General features: G+C 37.4%; 1 protein-coding gene across 2 annotated transcripts; it reads right to left on the bottom strand.

Moving 5' to 3' along the window:
• Positions 1-406: 406 nt before the first annotated feature.
• Positions 407-22,008, bottom strand: LOC111331861 (phosphofurin acidic cluster sorting protein 2). Of its 2 annotated transcripts, none has more exons than XM_022937061.2 (25): positions 21,852-22,008; positions 14,270-14,357; positions 14,036-14,125; positions 12,533-12,658; positions 12,311-12,402; positions 11,758-11,807; positions 10,967-11,049; positions 10,653-10,721; positions 10,338-10,400; positions 10,067-10,239; positions 9,925-9,976; positions 9,525-9,602; positions 8,855-9,040; positions 8,628-8,732; positions 8,173-8,279; positions 7,499-7,653; positions 7,164-7,271; positions 4,496-4,598; positions 4,303-4,345; positions 3,278-3,311; positions 3,064-3,202; positions 2,523-2,622; positions 2,342-2,450; positions 1,936-2,064; positions 407-1,628 (listed from the first exon to the last, which is right to left on the bottom strand). In XM_022937061.2, the coding sequence occupies exons 1-25, from the start codon at positions 21,971-21,973 to the stop codon at positions 1,510-1,512; spliced, it is 2,523 nt and encodes an 840-aa protein (XP_022792796.1). In that variant the 5' UTR covers positions 21,974-22,008; the 3' UTR covers positions 407-1,509. The 2 variants fall into 2 exon arrangements, with proteins under 2 accessions (XP_022792796.1, XP_022792795.1); XM_022937060.2 differs by having other exon boundaries at positions 1,364-1,628; positions 3,064-3,205.
• Between the last annotated feature and the right edge of the window lie 26 nt (positions 22,009-22,034).

Below are 22,034 nucleotides of genomic sequence, written 5' to 3'. Positions count from 1 at the left end.
TAAGTGGTACTCTTGGAGCCACTTGGATTAGTTTGGTAGTTTTTTCCCCCTATCAGATTCAATGGTGATACTCGCACAGAATTCTATACCAATATAAGAATGACATTTTTTATGATAGAACAAATGCAACACGTTGTTTCACTGTCTTCCACGAGAAAAAGCGAGATTGTCTCAAACATTTTGTTGTAGACCGTTGGTTTTTAGATACTCCATTTCTCTTAACTATTGCGATATCGTGGTTGACTGTTGAAGGGTAGAAGTCGTTCTTTCAGTTCGCGAGAAATGTTGATTCAATTGTTTTCTTTGCAATGCCTTAGCGACATTTCAGCTAGACGACAAAGATAAGCCGCATCTCTCAGAAATGAGGACCAACGACACCGCTTTTCTGCAATATAGATTCCGCATGCAGAATAATCAACTTTATTAGCAAGCTTTAAAGAGCTCCTTCCGTACTTTGTTGATAAGACGTTTACAAGTCGTAACAAGTATTATAAGGGAAAATGCTTAGCTAAGTAACTGATTAAGGTAGTTAATTTCCAAGAAATTACAACAAATTCAAATTATTTTTACCAACATCATCTGCGGTGTTAAAACTGTTTGAATCATTGATCAGTTCGTTATTATAAAAAAGGAAATGTCTTTTGATCCCATCAAAATAAACGTTTTCCGCAAAACCGTTGTAATTCATAATTCCTAATTTCGTTGAGAGACCGTTACTGTACATGGTAAATTGAGGAATATAAATGAGAGGGTTGTTTATCATTTCAGAATAAAATATGAACAGCAATCCTTAACATAAGGACTCGTTCTCAGAGCGAATTATGAATGAATTTCAATGTAAGCTTCAAAGGAAAGCAAGAGATTCGTTATGTTCAAAATAATACTACTGTAAAAAAATTAACCACACTCTGACATTCAATAATTCAAGAAAATTAAGAGAAGTGAGTTAATTTTCGGTGGATAAGTGCAGGAAATCGCTTCAAATTTTTCTTATAAACTAATATGACACAAAACATTTTGTCAACTCTTTTTAACAATAATTTTTTATAATTATAATAATTTATAATCCTTCAAAATCGCTTGGCACAACACGACTTAAAAATAAATTCCTACTTCATATCATATCAATTAACGTCAAAATAAAGATGATTACGTTTTGAAAGTTTATACATTTCAGGTAATATTACTGCTAAATGTTCTTTTCTATTGTTGCTTTGTATAATCTAACTTCAAATATCACTTTTCTCTCTTTTTGACAGATTTAACGAATTTTCTTTCATCCCTAATATAACTCTGCCACAAAATAAAGGTCAATAAAACTTCTTGCTAACCTAAACATGACGCCTCACGAAGAGCGTTTTCGAAAGCATTACTAGCTGAGATGTTGGTGAATCTTCTTAACTTTAATAGGAAGATGTTTTCAATATCTTCTGTTTCCTTCACAATCTTTATCTATGCACAATCCATGTGCATAAGAAAACTCCAGTCGTTTTGAGTTGGAAAGCGGAGTTAACAAGTGGTCTCAGTTCGGCCGAACAGGCCGATGGGAAAGTTTTTAATATGAGTAGGCCACTGAGATGACAGTGAAAAGAACTTGACCCCCGTCCACGTCACACCGTCAATTACAACTGTAAATAGACAAACAGAATAACAGTCAAAAGATTCTACAACGTTCTTGACCCTGCTCCAAGTCACACGGTCAATAACAACTGTAAATAGAAAAACTCTATAATAATCAACACATTCGTCAAAGTTCTTTACTCAAATCTACTGCTATACGAAGGCAAAGTGCACATTAATAATAACTTATATTACCTCCTAAGCTTGGTTGTTTTGATTCTCAAATCGTGACATATCACTGATAAATTGACGTTTGATGAAATTGAATTGGAACATGACAGGATCAAATACATAAAGACTATATGAGGAGCTCACCATTTAATGTGCTGCTTTGTCCTTTAGTGGTGCAGATCAGTTTGGATACATTCACCATCACTGGCTGGTTCTTGGAATCAGTGTCTTTCTCTTTTGATTTTTTCATGGAGCGCATCATTGCCTCAAGTCCTGTGACAAAGAAAAAATGGCAACATTTAACAAATTTCAACGCCTTACTCGCCCCACCAATAACAACCTAGCTCCGCCACACAGCCTGAGAATACACTAAGAGTTATGGCTGGAATTGAATAGTCAGAGTAGCCCCTAGCTGTTTTCAATTCTCAAAATCGTGATTACTCGTTGAGGTTCCTAGTTTTTCTAAGTAACTGTCTTGCAAACACAGGACTGATTTCCACCCTCGCTACCTTCACACTAACAATAAAAACAGCATTTCAAAAGCTCAGACCTCTTTTATTGCGTTCCTTGGTGACGGCCATTACTGAAAGTGCAGATGATTCCTCAGGAGTTGAAAGTCTTGTGACCACCAGCGTTTTGAAAGTTGTTTTAAGCGAGGACTAAAAATTAAAACAGGGATTGAGAAAAATTAAAAAGGCAGATGGTACTGTGCAATTGGTGACCTAACTCACTTTGTTGATATCTTTTTTATTCCCTGCCGCAAGCCAATAGTCTACTTGAAGATCCATCTGTTCACTTGAGCACAGGCTCCCTCCACTGCTGTCCTGAAGTCTGGTGGGTAAAAAAATACCAAGCATCGGGAATTATGATTTTTTTTATCGAAGAGCAAAGGGAATGAACCCGGTATCCATATCACAGCTATAATACCCGAAAACTCGATCAGGCAGTTGGGTTAGTTTCCATGCGATAGCTGCGATCGTTTGTAATCACAGATGCAAGAGTATTCTGGAGTAGATAAAATGATAATGCGATCGCCTCTGTCGATGAAGCCGCTTTTCCTGGTGATCGCATCGTTATAAGGAAACAAAGCTTCAGTGGGAGAAAAGGCGACAAATGGAAAGCTAGAAGTAAAACACATAGCGTTCAAAAGTTATCACATTACTAGCTTATTACCATAAACTATGACAAGCAGTAAAGCAATACAAGGTATATAATGGATGAATAAAAAATCTCCTCAACGTCTGTAATAGAAGATAGAAATAATTAGCATACCCACTTAAAGGAGAGGTTGAGAATGGAGGCGTTTGCGAAGATCCCGGAACAGGAGCTTGACTTTCAGCCCTGGAGACAGCCCCTGTACTTTTAGCTCCAATGCTCGTTGGTATTCCACTTGTCGCAACAGGTTCCTCGTCTGCTTGAATTAAAAAACTTCACAATAAAGTTAAACGCTAAAAACGATGAATAATGATTCTAACCAGTGAAGTACCTTGGTATATGTCAGCCGATCCAATCTTAACATCCTGCAATGAAAACGTACAAGTCAAACTACTGTATATCTTGTTCCATTCTCAATGACTCACGACCAGCTCCTCCCTCAAAAATTCAGCCAGTTTTCCGGCAGGTACTAAGGAAGAAACCCCCAGTTGTGAAATGGCCCGGTGACGATGGCTGAAGAACCCTGGGATCCAGTCATGGAATGATAGAGACATTTTCAGATTCCTTGTTTTTCTACATACCGTGAGGTATGAAGTACCCAGGAATTTATTTGGAAGATTAGCGACTCCTTGAATTTTACGATAACAAGCTGTTGTGTCTCGAGAGAAATGAAATTTTAGTTGAGAGATAATTTTTGTGATATTCAGTTCTTGCAGCAACAAGGATGGAAAATGCGTAAATTCAACTCAGTTTTATTACTTGCCGCCCGCCGCAAAATCAAACTAGAAGATTACATACATACATACAAACATATGTTAATTGACCACTCCCCATGGGGGCTTTTCAGGGCCAATTCCCACCCAGCAACCACCCCAGGGGAGGACATCCATCACACAGTAATCTCGTGCGTGGGAAATTGGGAAATTAACGTCTCCCACCCCTAACCCTGCAGGAGACGGGACCTCCATTTATTCGTCCCTTTCCGAGAAGACTAGAGTATCTAACCATTTCTTGTTGTAGAAAGGTAGCATATTCTTCTCACTTGTTTTAAGACCGTGAGTGTTTGTCCGGCCGGGGCTCGAACCCTCGACCTCCCGCACAACAGTCCAGCGCTCTATCCATTGAGCTAACTGGGAGGCGGTTAAGATTCTTTCGATCATGGTGGTTAAGTAGTTATAAACTACTTTTTCCAAAACCAACATAGTCTGTCTTTTAAGAATTTCTGACCCCCTAAGTCATGTTTATATCAAATGATACGATTGTTCCCATAAAACCTTGAAAGAATAAACTTCCTGGTTAATGTAATATCATTTTTCATTCAATCGTTTGACGCTTTACATCGAATTGATTACTTACACAAACAAAAGGCAAAAACACTTGGGAAGATCCTTCCTCTGATCTAGATGATGAAAACCAATATCACATGACTATAAGAACTTTCCGAAATCAAGCATTTCAAACAGACTTGGATATATTCTATAGGTGCATCCCAAAAGCTTAGTAGAGACAGGCTTATCTACCGGTATCACCGAGCTAAGCTATCTCTCACCCCTTTGGTTTTGTATTCACAAGAGCCTCAGCAATCGGTAAGTTGTGCGTGGTTGTAGCTGTTGACATCAAATTTTCTACTCGCCTGCTCACTTCCTCGAAATCTGACAGAACAAAATTCCGAAAAATAATCAGAGAAGATTATAAGACCACAATAGCGCAACAAAATTGTAAAGTATAATGTCCACTATAGTACAACACGTTAGTAAAGTAAAGTGTCCACTAAAGTACCTCATAATAGCAAAGGAAAGTGTCCACTATAGTATAGTAAAGTACAGTGTCGACTATAGTATGTAACAAATGGTCGACACCACAGCGTACACTTACTAAGTTATGGATACACGCGGGAGGTTGCTAAGCGCGAAAGAAGCGTAAGAGTACATTCATACATACTTCAATTGAGTAGGTTAGACTATAGCAGCCAAAGGATGATGTGGACCTAATTACATATAATTAAGAACACTATAATAAGTAAAACTATTTACAGTTACACATAAAAAGTTCATGATACATTCATTTTTAAGGTAAGCTCAAAACAATGTTGAAAATATGTGAAGGTGTAGTCTGATCGTCCGGGTGAGTGTAGTCCTGAGAAGGACTGTTGTCGGTGGCAGTGAGTGACGTTTCGACAACCTGTGCGGAAGTCATCATCAGAGTCAAGCTGATGATGATGATGGCTGATGATGACTTCCGCACAGGTTGTCGAAACGTCACTCACTGCCACCGACAACAGTCCTTCTCAGGACTACACTCACCCGGACGATCAGACTACACCTTCACATGTTACCCCCGGGTTCAAACCATTTACTGCAATGTTGAAAATAATTAAAATCCTTGGATTTCATTGTGACAATGGCAACTTCTTTGTTAAAAGAGAAAGTCGCGCGAGGGGATACTGGTGAGCGACTCTAGCTTCTTGAGTGCTTCGCAAACCTCCCAAGTGCATCCATAACTCAATAGTGTACGCTGTGGTATTTACCATTTGTTTTATAACATATCATTGATACATTATCACAAAAGAGTTCCCATTTATTTAACACTGAAATCTTACGTGACCGGAAAAAAACAATCGCACGGAAACTAGTCTTTTCATTTCTCAGATCAGCAACGTTCACCCATAGGCAAATGGTAGACACTATCTTGACCAATTCAGTTAGAAACTTACCACCCCCCCCCCCCCCGGCCAAAATAAAATAGTATCCCGGGTAAATAAACAACAATATTATTCTAGTCAAGCGAAGTAAATAACCAGGCCACAATAGTACGTGTGAAAGTGTAATGTGATCGTTCACGTGAGTGTAGTCCTGAGAAGGACTGTTGTCAGTGGTAGTGACTGACGTTTCCACAACCTGTGCGGAAGTCATCAGCAGAGTCAAGTGTAATGATTGGTCAGTTTTGCCGTGATGTTATTGGCTGTAAGACTCTAGTGGCGTAAGTCGGTCGTGATTGGTCTGTTTCGATTCGTCGGTAAAGTTACGTCGTTCTGTTCGGTTCCTCTGTAATTTTTATGTCGTGGATGAGTCGTTTGTATGGAGCCGGTAGTAGTTGACACCTCTTTAGGGGAGTCTGTTCTAAGTTAGTAAACCAGCTTTCCCGGGTCGGTCGTTGAAAGTAGTCAGAGTGCTGTAGGTTAGGCGTGGCGTAGAGTCCCAGTCAATATTGTGGTTCGTAAGTCGGTGATGTTCAGTAATGTGATTGTTGACATCACCTTTCCTCGTCACCCGTCTGTGTTCAGTCAGTCTTGTTGCGAGGTTTCTGCCAGTCTCTCCGATGTAGAAGGCTTGGCAGTCGGAGCAATTGATCTTATAAATCGCTCCCTCTCTGTTCCTCGGTTTGTCCTTGTCTTTAACGTTGATTAGTAACTGACGTAGTGTGGTGATGGGTTTGTGGGCACCGCGAATATTTAACGGTTGTAAGATGCGCGAGATGTTCTTAGACATGCCTTTTATGTACGGTATGGCTGCTGTAGTCGTAGGAGTTGCGGTGTCTTTTGTTTCGGTAGTGGTAGTGGGTCGGTGAGTGTTTCGTCGGTTGAAGTCGTCGTTGTAGTTGTTCTTTGAAAAAACACGGTGAAGGTATTTGTTCTCGTCGGATAAGCTGCCTGTTGAGTCGCATACTAGTTGTGCGCGTCGTGTTAGAGTTCTGATAGTTGTGGCTTTGTGTGATGCAGGGTTGTAGGATGACTCGTCTAGTAATCACGATCGACTTACGTCACTAGAGTCTTACAGCCAATAACATCACTGCAAAACTGACCAATCATTTTACACGAACTGAAATAAGAACATTTTACTGACAACAACTATTCACTTGACTATGATGATGACTTCCGCACAGGTTGTCGAAGCGTCAGTCACTACCACCGACAACAGTCCTTCTCAGGACTACACTCACCCGGACGATCACACTACATTTTCACATGTTACCCCTGGGTTCAAGCCATTTACTGCATCACAATAGTACATTGGAGTATTTCACACCACCATAATGTGGTCAGGATTCTAGAAGTGGATACGTACGTATCCTTGATCTGCTTCTGCAGTTCACTCAAAAAAAGGAATGTGTAGGTATCACCACAGGAAATGGCATAGGATAAGTTGTCAAACTATCCTTTCATTTTCATATAAACTAATTTAGAGTAAACAAAAACTAAAGAAGACTTCCCTACTTACCAATATCAGTGTCTGAATGCTCAAAAGCCTCTTTCCAAAAGTTATCCATAAAAAGTGAGTGGTACCGTGCATCTAGTCCTCCAATGTGCCTAGCCAGCGGTTGACCATCTGAATACAAAGCACAGCAACAACAGTAAACCTTGAAAACCAAAATGTTGCCAAGCAACATAGTCAAGCTAATACTTCTGGCCAAGGTGAATTTTTCAATGAAACTTTCAAGTGATATACTATCATAATGGAAGAATTACTTAGAAAGTTTTCCCTCAATTTTCTTCTTGAATCACTTGTCTTCTAACAATAGACCATTTTTTTGCAGAAGTTTAAAGAAAACTTACCAAGAGGAATAAGGAGAAACCGAAGGAAGGTCTGCCAGTCTGGTGGCTTGGATGAAAAGTGTTCCACATACGGCTGAACAACAGCACTAAGATACGACTCTGTGCCTGCAATGGCCACACCCAGCTGAGGCGGGGAAGCTGAATGAGTATTAATACTGACAAAAGAAACAAGATTGTGGTGAGAGAGAATGAGAGACCACATCTTTCATTCATGTTAGAAAACTTAAAATGGCTGACACCCAAATTCAGTTCAATATCTTATTGAAGTTGCTTAATTTATATTTTTTGTGCTGGATTGAGTTAGCTGACATAAGACCTTCCTCATTTCGATAAGGAAGAGCAAAGATTTCTTTAAAAAGTTGGCTTTCCTTCATTCATAACTCCTCTTGCCAGCTAACAAAACATGTCAGTTTCTTTACAAACCCACTGATTCATTCATGAATTTGGAGCAATTGCAGAATACCCGGCCACCTCATTTACCTGTGTTGGGAGGCTTTGAAGAACGAAGCATAACACAATAGAGGCTATTCTTATTCAATGACATGTAAATGAGTGGCTGGGTATTCTGCAATCTAGCCATGAATTCAAAATAATTGAGTTCAACATGCAAATTCCAAGTGCAGAGGTAAAAGTTTTCTTTTCTCAGAAGAAAGATATATAAACATGTTGCTTACAATTTCTGGTATCTATTGATGATGGCTAGAAAAACAGCCTGCACATCAGCACTGGATCTTGTACAGACCATCTTCACAGCTTTCCCACAGAGCTTCAATGCCAAAAGCTGCAAAAAATAAGACAAACATGTGCTATCAGATTCTTAAAACACAACAAAATATTTACATAATTTCAGCCATTATGTGAAAAGTTTTTAAACCTATTTAAAATAGGAAATTGCACTTAACAATATACCATGACAAAAATATGGTTCTACAAAAAAGTAACCTAAAATAACAACCTTGGAATGTAACACTGATATCAAGCCCACTTATGAGTTTGATAATGAAATGTTAAGTTACAAACATTTATTTAAAACCAAAGATCTACACATCAAGTGAGAATTAGAGAGGTTTAATAATACTCCCACCACAGATTCCAAATGCAAAATGAGCAATGAATGTTAAACAATTACCTGGCCCTGCCACTCAGAAGTACTGATCAACAGAATGCATTCAGGAATGGCAGTATCTCCTGACAGTACATTGCTAAGTTGTTCATTCAAGGTGCCTCTGGGTAGCTGACAAATTAAAATAATCTCAGTGTAACATTTCTCGGTAGACAAAAATGAAGTGTTGAATAACAATCCAAAAACTACAAAGGACATCAATTTGAACAATAATAAGACACATTTGGACCCACCTGCAGGTCAATATCACTATTTCTCCTTTTTGTTAAGGTGTCTGGCTCTTCTGTTTTTCTTCTTTCCTTGAATGACACACTGCGCCGTACTGAGGGTGTGTCATCAACACCGCCAGACCCTGATAAGGGGTCAGATGAGTTTGTGATGTCTGACAGGTTATCTCCATCAGAGTGGGGACTCACATCCTGGAAACAAGAGGACCACTAGTGGTTGAGACCAAATGGACCAAACCTCCTACAGTTCTACATGAGACTATACAGAGAGCACAAAGGAAGCAGGAACAGACACCCAATCCAATCTAATCCTTCAAATTTTGATTTCACTTTCTCTTCTATGTTTTGTACTTCTCTGTCTCACACACTCCTCCCCCTTGTTCTTTGCCCCAGCCCCCTCTCCCCCTTCCTCTTTGCCCCAGCCCCCTCTTGCCTTCTTTTTGCCCCAGCCCCCTCTCCCCCTTCTTCTTTGCCCCAGCCCCCTCTCCCCTTCTTCTTTGCCCCAGCCCCCTCTCCCCTTCTTCTTTGCCCCAGCCCCGTCTCCCCCTTCTTTTTTGCCCCAGCCCCCTCTCCCCCTTCTTCTTTACCCCAGCCCCCTCTCCCCCTTCCTCCCTCCCCAATTCCTGCAAGTCACCCTTAGAGCTATTGCATCATCATTACACCATCATGTGCTCACCATTTCATAATCTGGCTGCAAGTCTTCTCCTTCCACTTGAATAGAGAATTGTGGACAGTGAATGTTTCCTTGATCACTCTAAAATAGAGAAAACTCATCAATACATTCAAATACTACATGGGGTTTTGCATTCCTGGGCAAGTTACGCATCAGAAAAGTTTACTTACAAAGTAAGTAATTTACCAAATAGACAAAAATCAATAAGTTAAAAAATGCTTTACACAAATGCTTCAGAAATACTTCTCGAAGCCAGAGTATTAAAATATCTGAAATTACAGCTATCTTCTACTTTTGTAATCTACAAGGCTGAATAACTTGGCATATACAGCACTATTGAAAGTGATTTATTTTGCAAGTAGCATTTATTTACTAGGCCCTCTTTGATAGTACTAATACTCACCAAAGAATGACTTGGCACATTTTCAGTTGAACTTCTGGGATCAAAGTAAGGTCTAAAAAAATATTTACGAATGTGATCAAGACAAAAGTTTGGCCTTATGAAGTTAAAGAGATCCGTACTGTTCCAAACATTCTAGAAATACCTTAAAGATGGTTTAGGTGTTGACACAATGCTAATGGTGTCTTCAAGAAAGTCATTTTCTGCATCACTGTCCAAGTCCTCCAGATCGTCAGGAAAAAGGAAATCATCAGCAGTTTCATTTTCTGGAGGACTGATGTCAATATCTGGGTATGTTCCCATTTCACTTTCAAATTCCTAAAGGTGAAATGAATCAATTTGTTACTATTTTTACATACAGTCATGTACAATGCATGAATGTCTACAAAACAAATTTTGGTAACCATATTACTTACTTCTTCTGGAACTTTAAACTTCTTTAAGAGTGCTATAAACTTTTGTTTAAAATTCTTTTGGTGCTGAATGAAAAAAAAGAATAAATAAATTTCATACATTGTGAATGAAAGCTTATAACTAACTACAACCAAAAATCCATGTTGGTGCGGGTCTTTGCCAAGATCACCCAGAAGCAAAACAATTACTACTGCAGAAATTTCTTCCAAAGCCCAAACATTAATAACAATGTTAAGTAACTACGCATAAAACTCTCTTTCAAATATTAATGATATTATGCCATTTGAATAAAATCTGATTAGATGTATTTTCCAAACCTTTGCAGGAATAGTTATTTTTCCATGTCTTATTTTCCCGCCTTGTCTCTGTTCCACATCTAAAATAGCCTTTAAAATACAAATAAAAGAACTTTGCTACCTCTCACAAATGACATCCACTGTCTAAATAAACACACTCATGTAAAATACAACCAGTAAAACCCACATTCCAAGATTACAATATTGAGCCAAATAACTGAGATTGACATTAGATTTTTCCCTTTATTAATTATTGCTATTTACAGCCGATGAATCTAAGTGAATCAGTTGTCTGAAATCATGCCCTGCACTGAGGATTCAGATAATAAACTTACAGCATCTCCACCACTATCACTTCCTTCCTGGTCAGACAGTGAGAAGTCATCATCATCATCACTAGAATTGTCATCACCATCACCTGAAGTGTGAAATAGAGTAACATCTAATCAATGGTGTGTACAAGTAAAGGCATTAAATCAAATAGAACCTAGGCATTTTTCAAATTTAAATTCAAGAAACTCTAAGTTTTGCATATGCATCATGAAACAAACCCTAGTGTAAAAAAATGGTAATTGCAGCCACAGTTACAGTACATAATATGTACTTGTTGACTGAGTAGGAAGGCCAGACAGGAGAATACTTGGCTCAAGGTCATGAGGTACAGACCAAGTGCAGCAAGGTCTGTGCTTCATGACTAAGAGCCACATATTTTCCTGTCCAGCCCAACCAAACTAAGTCAATAAGAATTTTATTATATGACCACTAAATGTTGAAAATTCCAACCAAAATAGGACACGATAGACAGGCACACACAGGCACAGAGCACAAATAAAAATTCTGCAATAATTAAACCTTTCCTTTATTATTTTTTTTTTTAAGTCAGAACTAGAAACTCCCAATTCATCCAGAAAAATGCAACATTTTTTAACTCATTTCTGTTTTCCTTGAAGTTTTTGCAACAAGGCAACATAAGGGCAGCAGGGCTGGAGAGCTTCTTCCAGACCAGCTCACTTGGACCCACCTAGCAGGCTGCACACATCAGCTTTCACTATGGTTTTCAGCGGGATTGTTAGAGTAGGACTGGACAGGTCTTATGATAATTTTGAATATTATCTACTTGAACTACCTCTAACTAACGATCCAGTTAGTCGGTTTCCATCTGTTTCAACTGGTTGACTGAAAATAAAGACAGAAAAATCAATATATCAGACCTTTACAACCAACAAAACTAAACCAAAATTATCATTTGAAACATCATCTTGAAATACATAGAAAAAAGAATTAGTAAAAATTTGGAAAAAAAAAGCCCAGACTTTTCTCCAGAAGTGCAAAAACACCTCATTTTTTTTCAAATATCAGCTGTGGAGATGTCTCCTGTCTAAAAGTGCAAGTGACTACAGGTGAACCTGGGAAACTGACTGTCACTGGGATGACTTTCCAAAGACATAATCACCTAAAGTAAATAATCTTTTATTTCAGCTCTATATATAATTTCTGGAAGCTGAAGTATGACTAAATAATAAAGTCAAATTCCACCCATCTTCTAATTCCAGTTTTCTTTTTCACCATCACACAAATGTGAAAATTATGTTATACTGTTCAGTGCTAACTTTCAATAATTCAGAGGAAACCTGCATTACCACGAACAGGAAACAATGTTGGATAACATCATGCATTACCTGGTTAGGGAATTAACAGTAACCTGGGCCACGGGAACAAGACTTCCTTTCATGTACAACTTTAGTTGATTGTCCACGGAATGTTGGAGAACCTGGTGAGACATCAGTGAATATTATCATTAGCCTTACAACAATTGATACAACACAATGAACCTTGTTTCCTAGTAACAACCACATCATGTTAGCCACAACAGAATTAAGTACCTAGAAATGATAACTAACCTGTCCCATGTTAACAAGGCCCACAGCTAGTGTTTTAAAGCCAAGAATTGTGCGATTCTTGTACTTCTTTCGTCGTTGAAGCATAACTTGAAGATTGTTACCAGCTCTCTTCAAAAAGTGTGGATACTTAAACAGAGAATAAAATCATCACAGTCTTTGAAGAGGAACTGTTCTGAAGTCATAAAGCAATATTTAACTCTGGTTATTTCTGAATCTACACTTAAACCATACCTATAAACTAAGTGACAAGAGACAATAAAAATGCATGCTTCTTCCTTGTTTTTAGTGCCACAATTACAAGTAAGTCACTCAGTTACTTTTACTGGTATTTAACTCTTTCTTTATTTATAGTCCATTAGTTCCTTTAAATATCCTAGCAACAGAAAAAGAGTGGAGCAGCTGATGGAAAGTGTCCAAAGATTTTTTCCAGTTTTGTTTATTAACTTAGCAAGAAGCTTAGCAGAGCTTATTCATGATTTAATTTATATTTAAGAGTTCTTTTTCCTAGTTTTTTGTCCCACTAATAGGGCTTCTGACAGAAACTGTCATCCATGTCACTCAAAAACAAAAACTGACCAATCCTATTACAGAAAAATACAAATTGAAAGTCCAGTTGATCTAAGCAGTCACAAGTGGACAAAATACAACAGTCAAAGATAAGATAATCAACTCAGTTTTATCACGACCCCTTTCTCCCTTTCTTAACATATATTTCAATCACAATACAAATGCTCCATTTGAAATTACAGAGTAAACCAATTGTGCAATATTCATTTCGGAACTAATGCTTTTTAATTCTAAAGCATGATATATCTAACAGCTAAACACCTACTAACATATCTAACTTATTTGCTTCCAAACCTAATATTCATTCATATAGTACAAGATCATCTTCAAGAGGTGGCTATCATGTTAAGCACTCAAGGTTAGACAAACAAACTAGTAACTCTTTTTCAAGGTATGGTGTACAAATCTGGAACAGTTTACTGTATGAAATGCATCAAATGTCCAAAAATAACTTTAAAATCAATGTCCACGATACTTTACTCTGAATACTTCAGAAGAAAATTATTATATTGATTTACCTAACTTAATAACAAAAATTTCCTGAAAACTCCGCTTCTTATATTTCCAATCTTAGTTAAATTGAATTTATTTTTATTCATTTATTTAACAATTTTTTACTCTTTTTCTCTAGTCTTTCTTATGAGCCATTTGTATTTATATATATATATATAACATAACCACTGCTCGCCTCGACTAGCTAATATGCCAACTGCAGGTAGTGGATATTGCTTTCTGTAATATTTGCCATAATTATGAGAAGCAAAGATTATAATATACAGTGTAATTTGCCCATTTTTTGGTAGACTAAGTGGTTAAGTGACATCTTCATTTTCCTTGTCTGAATGGAAAAGCTACCCATCTTAGAAATTCAGACAGCCCAAGTTTCCTGCCCTGGTTATCATATTTATTAATCAATAATTATCCTCATTAACTGACCTGCAGAGAAAAGGATAGATCCAAATCGGTGTCAATCAAACCAGAGGATGGAAGAACTATCTCATTGGACCTTAGTGTTCTGCGGGAGCTCTAATTAAAAAACAAATGCAAGTGAATCAAAATAGCAATGATTAATTAATAAGGGTTAAATTACAGTACAATTAAGATTGCATTCTTACATTTCCTTTTCAAATATTATACTCCAAAGCATTAAATATATCATGGTTTATTTACCTGCATTGAGACTGAAATGATAACTTCAGTCAGACTTGGCTCTAAGGGTTTCAACAGCTCCAGTCGAGTCAAGGTCATTGTACACAACCTGAAACAGAACTCTAATCATCAACTGTCTCATTTGACAACTTTTAAAGAAACATTTTCAATACAGAGAGTAATTAAATCCTGGAAGATTACATTACTTGCTTTCAATGATTCTGATGCTGTCAGTACTAGTGCTTTTCATAGAACTTAGTGTCTTAGGACTTGAACAATGACTACCAATCCACTTTTAAAACAACACTACGACTAAGCTTTGCAGAAGCAACACTGCACTTGATCAAAGGGTTGGATTGCTGAAATGACTCCTTTTTTGTTTCATGTATGATAAAGTATGACTATATAATTGTGAATGTACAAAAAAAATGAAAAATCTAACTGATAAACCATACTCTCTTGGCACTTGTCAGAGGTTAAACAAAGTAATTTCGCCAAAGGTAAGGATAGGGCTTCAAGTGATGCTTTATATTTTTTAAAATGAAAACAAAATTCCCGCCCCAAACAGAAGTTTACCTTCAAATACCAAAACATAAGATTAATAATAATAATAATAATAGTAATAATAATAATAATAATGAAGGAGTTGGTCGGAAACAAGAGTGAGGGAGTTCCTCAAAATATGCAGAAGGCTGTGATCTCGGGAACACTTTTTATCTCTTGGACATCTAAAGTTGTAACATGAACAATGGACACCGCTTTCTATTTAACTCTTTGCCTTCAAAAATTCTGTGGAGTATTAGAAATTTAGGAAGTGATTGTCACTGATTAATTCTTTCATAGCCAAAATAAGTAATAGGTTTTTAAAGATTTTATAACGACTATTTTAGATTTGGATATCCGAAATAACTATTTTTTTTTAATTTCTCGAGGGTTTTTTGTTTTTCACTATAGTTAACTGGCTATGCTCACGCACCCTGTCATACTATTCTTACTGTATATAGCAAACAAAAGTTTTAAACTGCTGCATAATAATAAAAATTTGGATATATCAACAAAGTTGAAATGGTAAATTAGCCACCGTAATGATTACAAAAGCTGACGTTTCGAGTGTTAGCCCTTCGTCGGAGCGACGACAAAGGGCTAACGCTTGAAACGTCAGCTTTTGTAATCATTACGGTGGCTAATTTACCATTTCAACTTTGTTGATATATCCAAATTATTTCGTTACTCCCACCGACGCAGCCCCAAACAGTTTCTTTCGAAACTATCAGCCTTTAATAATAAAAATGTTATTTAACCAGGGTGACCTTTTCAGCATAAAATACTGATTTCAATAAGGGCTCTACAACAAAAACAGAAAACTTAAATACAGTCACCAATTTTAAAAGTAATTAAAAAGCTTGTGATCCATAGAATTCTAAAATACGAGTTTTAAAAATCATGACCGAGTTAAGATCCTTCAGTTCATTAGGAATATCGTTAAAAAGTTTTGATCCATTAAAATAAAAAGACTTCCTTGCAGTCTCAGTTCTCTCCTTGGGAAACATTAAGTTCTTCCCATTTCCCCTGGTGTTGTGGATAGTTCTAAAAACCTTAAATTAATCTTTAAAAAACATTGGTGGGGATCCTTTGAGCATTTGAAAGTTAAATTAATAGTATGCATGTCACGCCTCATAGACAAGGGAAGCCACTTTAAATTCTTCTTGGCATCTAACCTATCACATTCTATTTTCCCAATGCTGCTCCAAGCAACATTGCAATAATCCACAACTGTAAAAACAAGAGACTGATAAACCTCGTTGGCTGAGTCAACAGTTAGATTGTTCTTAATTCTTCTGAGGACACCGATTCTTTCGGAAACCTTGACCAGTAGCTTATCCACATGTTGTTTGAAATTAAGATTTGCATCTATCATCACACCAAGGTATTTGTAATGTCGAGCTTGATTTATTGGATTCTCCCCGAGGAATACGCTAAGTGGCCCGTTTGACAAGGTAGCCGAAGCAATTCGTTGTCGATTGCCAAAAACAACGTATTCGGTCTTCACAGGATGAATGCATAATTTATTATGATAAGTCCAGGACTGCAACTGTTTTACGTCTTTAACTGCAACTGTTTTACATCTTTATTCAAAACAGTACTTATTTTCCTTTATTTTTATGTTTGAGTCACCATAGAAAAGGACAGCATTGTCCGCATAGAGTAGGATCTGTGACTGAAGTAGACAGTTGGGCAAGTCATTAATATACATCGAAAACAAGATGGGACCAAGTATGGACCCTTGTGGGATGCCAGACTTTATCTGTTGAGAATCAGACTGTGTGCTGCCATAGACAATAGATTGACATCAATTTGTAAGATAGTTCTCAAACCACTTCAGTTCTTGGTTTTGGATGCCAAACCCAGACAATTTCTTTATGAGAAGCTGGTGATTCACACTGTTGAAGGCTTTTCAAAAGTCAACAAACACCGCTGCTGTAATGTGACCATCATCTAAATCTTTCTAAATACAATCCGTGAAATATGCTACCGCGTCCTGGGTAGAGTGATTTTTTCCGAAAACTGCACTGGACGGGAGACACCTGGTTGGACTTATCTAAATGATGGAGTAGCTGAATTTGCATGGCTCTTTCAAGGATCTTTGAAGCCACCAGTAAGATGGAGATGGGATGGTAGTTATCCATACACATCTTATCCCCATCTTTATATTGGGGGACTACCCTTGTATATTTCCATTCCTCTGGTACAACTGCAGAGGAAATCGAGAGATTTATTATGGCTGTTAGAGGAGCTGAAATGCTTGAAGCTGCATCCATTAATAGATGGGTTGGAATACTATCAAGTCCTTTACTTTTACATACATTTTATTGTGTTTTGGGATAAAAGTACAGTAACATGCCCGCGGATAGCTAAGCTAATCTAGGCAGGTCATGTTTACAGGAAATAGATACAACTAAATACAGCCAAAGGTAACAACAGAACTAAAAAAGCTAGAATTGACAACAATGATTAGAGACTACTGATAAACTATTGATATTACTAATATTAAATGACAACAGTCTTGATGGGAGATTACTGATACATTAAACGATATAATTGAATACATATCAACTGATCAATCAAGAGGAAGATAAATTCAACTTAACTTTTCAAACGATTTCTGGAAGATCAATATAACAATCTTCTGAAGCTAGGATCTCAAAAAGTGTTTGTTTTATTTTCCTCTTGAAGGCATTTTTTTGAAAGTTTTCTAAAAGATACAGGCATTTCATTTCAATATTTTTGTTCCAATTCTAGAAAATGAATTCACTTGAATTGAGAGTCTGAAACTTTGTGTGTAAAAGTTATTAGAGGCAGAGGATCGAGTATTATAATTAATATCAGAGACATCTCGAAAAAGATTTTGAATGTTTCCAGGAGCATTACTGTATCTTATTTCAAACATAAGGTTAGCTAAATGCTCATAATACAACAATTTTAACGGTAAGACACCGGCGTTGATAAATCAAGGAATTGCATGCTGATTTTGCTCTGAGAAATAGATAAAGCGAAGGGCTCACTTTTGAAGCTTGAGAAGCTTTTCAAGGTACCATTTTGAGGGCCACTAGTTACTCAGTTGAAGCACTGTCCCGTGTTACCCTCGTTAAATAAAGTTGATTAATTGATTGATATGCTTGACCCCAGGCCGTCAAGCCATAGGTTAAATAAGGAGCAACAAGGGATTATTAAATAGTTAGAAGAGTATGTCTTGGCAGAAAATGCCGTAGTTTACAGATCAATCCTACAGTTCGACTCATTTTAATAGCTACGTGGTCAATATGATGTTTCCTGGAAAGGAACCTTTTAATGTTTTGTACCTTTTGATGTTTTAAGCACCCTAAGTTGATGATTTACAAATGCAGCTGATACTGGTTTCAAGGAGAACAAGGATTGACTTGAGTTGTTCAAACATGCTTCTGCGCTCAGATGGTTTCTGTTAAGAGTTGGGATATTAGAGAGCAATTTCTCCACAAGAGTTACAAAATATGTGCAAAAACCATTTGCAATGGTACTGGCATCCATAGTTGTTTTTCCATCTACTGTGATAGGCTCAATAGAAGCTGAAGGTTGAGGTGTAATTGATTTGTTGCAAAGGACATTCTTAACAGCTTTCCAGAAATTTTTGGGATCATCAGAATTTTCTTCTATGATTCTGCGATTGTAGCTGGATTTAGCTTTACGAATCACAGCAGTGACCTGATTTCTCAGTCTCTTATATCTGGACCAGTGTAACTTGGTGTTTGTCCAGCGAGCTTGGCAATAAAAATGATCTCTCTCAGCCATTGCTTTCTTTATCGTGTCCGACAACCAAGGGGTGTCTTTGCCACAAACTTTCTTTTCAATTTGAGGTGTGTGGTTATCAACAGCGCGCCAGAAACTTGTTCTAAAGTTCAACCACGCATCATTGACATCCTGGCACTCACTGACGTTATCCCACGAGACAGATGACAGCTCATCTTTAAATCGAGCAGCACAGTACTTGCTGTAGTTTCTGCATTTTATCATTCGTAGTTTAAACTTCAGTGAATTCAACTTTCTTATGAAAACCGACATGTCACGACCACCAAGCGCCGACTGGACAACCTTGACTGAGGTAATATTCTGTGGTCGAAAAGTATGAACAATGTCAATAAGAGTCTGGGATTCCCTTGTAACTCTTGTAGGCTCATTAACAAACTGTGTCGCATTCATGCTTTGAAGAATATGTTTGAGCTTCTTTGTTTAACCTTGACACTTTACACCAGGTAAAAAATTGCAATTTAAATCGCCCATTATAATCACTTCTTTCATTCCAGCATTAGCAATTTCTAAAACATTCTCAAACGACAACATAAACTCCACATCCAAGAAATCAGATCCATCTGGGGGACGATAAAATGTTCCCAATAAAATCCCTTTTGAGTGAGGCTGAATAAGTTCTACCCAGATAGCTTCTTGGTCAGGTTTTTCTAAGTCTTCCCTTCTAATGGCCGATAAAGAATCTGCTAAATAAACAAGAACCCCGCCACCTCTGCATTTATTTTGGCGATCCTTGTGGTAAAGTTATAGCCATCAATCACTATTTCAGTATTTCAAACACTGTTAGAAAGATGACTTTCAGTAATTCCAAGAATACTGATTCCTTTGTGTGACTCTAATAAAACACAAACTTGGTCAATCTTTGGTAGCAAGGATTGGATGTTTTGACGACATACTTTAACAGCTCTGAAAGACTTTTAAGTTTAGGGTAGGCTGTGTTTTCTCTCTCGGTGACTTCCTCAGCGTCTATCATGCCACCCACACTGCAGCTGTCCCAATACTTGCTGTCCTCGAATGAAATTCCAATACACTTCAGGTGGAAAAGACCATTGCATGCTTGACACGAAGCTTTACCTTGGTTCCTTCAGATTGTCTTAAGACAAAGTGAACACGAAGGACGCTTAGTGTGGTTTACCAGACCAAATTTTAGAGATATATCACCCACTTGCAACAGAATTCTGGCGGCGACAAAATAGTTCACCAGTATAATTAGCTGTCCAGGGTTGCCAAATTTGAAAGTAGTTCTGAGGTCTCGCTTCCTTCCACAAGGAAAGCCTTCCAGCCGAATCGAGATTTCTCTTGCTTTCACGTCTCCCGTAATGGCCATCGAGGTAATAAGATTGACAGAAATATAACTTGGCTCAAACAAAGCAAAGCTGACAAAATGGCTCATTGAAGAATTTGCACCATGGTTGTGAGCAAGGGATAACTTTTGGAGGTGAAAGTTGAACAGCGCCAAATGAACGACATGGAAAACCACAGAGCACAGCAAAGCATGACCAGACGCCCTGATATGCAAAATTAAGCTACTAGGAAATGTGGATGCAAAAGAAAACTTGTCAAAAAGAAAACAGAGGCTTTTAACATCAGACTTATTGCTATCTTTAATAAAAACAAACAGGACAATGTACAGAGAACATCTGCAGGTTAATTTTTATAACACAATAACATTTCACAGAATGCTTTTGCAAACCAAACAAAAGCATGACAACCTTGTAGTCAATAATCACAGACCACTAAATAAAGGTTCAATATTTGATGAAATTCACCCACTAAGAACCACAAAAGCTTTTAAAAACGGAAGCCTACAAAACAGTGCTAAATATCTTTTTGTTATGTTTTGATGGCTCATTACAATATATTTGATCAAATTAATTATAACCTCACAAGAAATGAGTTTTATAAGTAGAATCCAACAATACATCTTTTTATAAATATATTTTACACCAAAGAATTAGGCCTGGCCTCAAAATAAGATAAAGAGAATATAAAATTTGTTTTGATTCCTAGAACACTTGCCAGATGTCTCCCATCAACAAAACAATAATTTATTAGCTGGGATGGAATTTGCATAGGCACAGATTTTAGGTTTATTTAATTTTTTTTCTATCCTCTTTTAGCTGAGGGTTTAAATCCTTTAAAATCAACAAAACAATAATTACTGATGAAACCAATAGGGAGTCTAAATGGAAATAAATGTTTTGAAGACAATCTGAACAAAATTGCCCTTATGGAAAGAACCAAACTTAAAATTCATGATTTTTTCATCTTCAGTACATACATATTTGTATAGACAATGCTCAACATGATAAATTGGAAGTCTGAATATGTAAGAGAAAGAGACAGTAGTTTACATTAGCTTGCTTTTTTACCAAAAGGCGTGAACTACAAATTTTGTCGAGAAAATGAGTGCCAATTGCTATATCAGTATCAAACTCAGATAATTGCATAATTTGCTTTGGAGTACTTGAACCACAACTTACACTCAGTGCAGTTTTTCGCCACATCAGAGATTTGGTTTGTTCCTTCAAGAGCATAAATAAAGCGTGAAGCCGTAAAACTAAAACTCTGATGTTGTTCGAAGGCCAAAATGGAAAAGGCAAAAAACATCGCTGTGACTAATAATTCGCATATTCTCTAAAATATGCTCTTCCGTGATCTTTGGTCGTACGATCCACATCAAATTTAGAAGAGCATACGTAGACAAAATGACGATTTTATCTCAGATTTTCAAACCATTTTGAAGACTAAATTGAGCAGTAAAAAATTCCAAAGTAAATAAATCTAGTTACAAATCAAGGGATTTCAGTTAAAGGCAAGTTTCCTGTATGCATATAACACTAACACCTTGGTTAAAATTGCCACCTCCTTTAGAAAAATCTGGGAAAACTGCAATAAAAAATCCGACAAAAATCGGCAAAACCATAAAGGTTTATCTCCATAGCATACAGCACGTGTTTGGTGATGACAAAATGGAGTAAAGTTAGACAGAAGTGATTTCAATCCAACAAATAAAAGATCAAGATTGAGGGGCACTCGTTTCACTTGATACTTGTCATTTACTTTGAACTAGACTTGCCTGAATTAGAAGCTTTAAAACAACGGTTTTTCTCTTGCTATATGAACAGATCTTCAGCAGTGAGCACTTACCAAAAAAGACTCGAGCTGTAATCAACTGGACACCTCTTCGGGTAATGTGTAAGCTTACCTTCAAGTGATTGCGAAAGTACCGATACAAAAAATTGTTTTCACAAGCACTCACCGCGGTACACAATTTGGCGACGTTCTCTCGACTTCCCAAGTGGCAAACAATTTCATGGGAACAGGTCTTTGGGGAGTAGAACCGGTCGAAACATCTCGACGAGTTCCCCCTGTGTCCGCCATGTTGAGTCGATCTCATTGTTTTGGTGCAGTACGCCTGCGCATTGGTTGCAAACTTCCGGTA

The sequence above is a fragment of the Stylophora pistillata genome, chromosome 6, assembly GCF_964205215.1.
Source record: "Stylophora pistillata chromosome 6, jaStyPist1.2, whole genome shotgun sequence".
Taxonomy (NCBI): domain Eukaryota; kingdom Metazoa; phylum Cnidaria; class Anthozoa; order Scleractinia; family Pocilloporidae; genus Stylophora; species Stylophora pistillata.
The sequence above is the reverse complement of the archived record's forward strand: the minus strand, read 5'-3'. Positions and strand labels throughout refer to the sequence as shown.

Bases quoted from the DNA above. Each gene is read 5' to 3' on its own strand.
- LOC111331861 (XM_022937060.2), bottom strand. From the start codon at position 21,973: ATGGCGGACACAGGGGGAACTCGTCGAGATGTTTCGACCGGTTCTACT. The intron at 2,065-2,341 runs GTCTGAGCTTTT...TCTTTGTCACAG, and splicing joins CAAGGAACGCAATAAAAGAG to GACTTGAGGCAATGATGCGC. The intron at 1,629-1,935 runs GTGAGCTCCTCA...GTCTATTTACAG, and splicing joins ACAAAGCAGCACATTAAATG to TTGTAATTGACGGTGTGACG.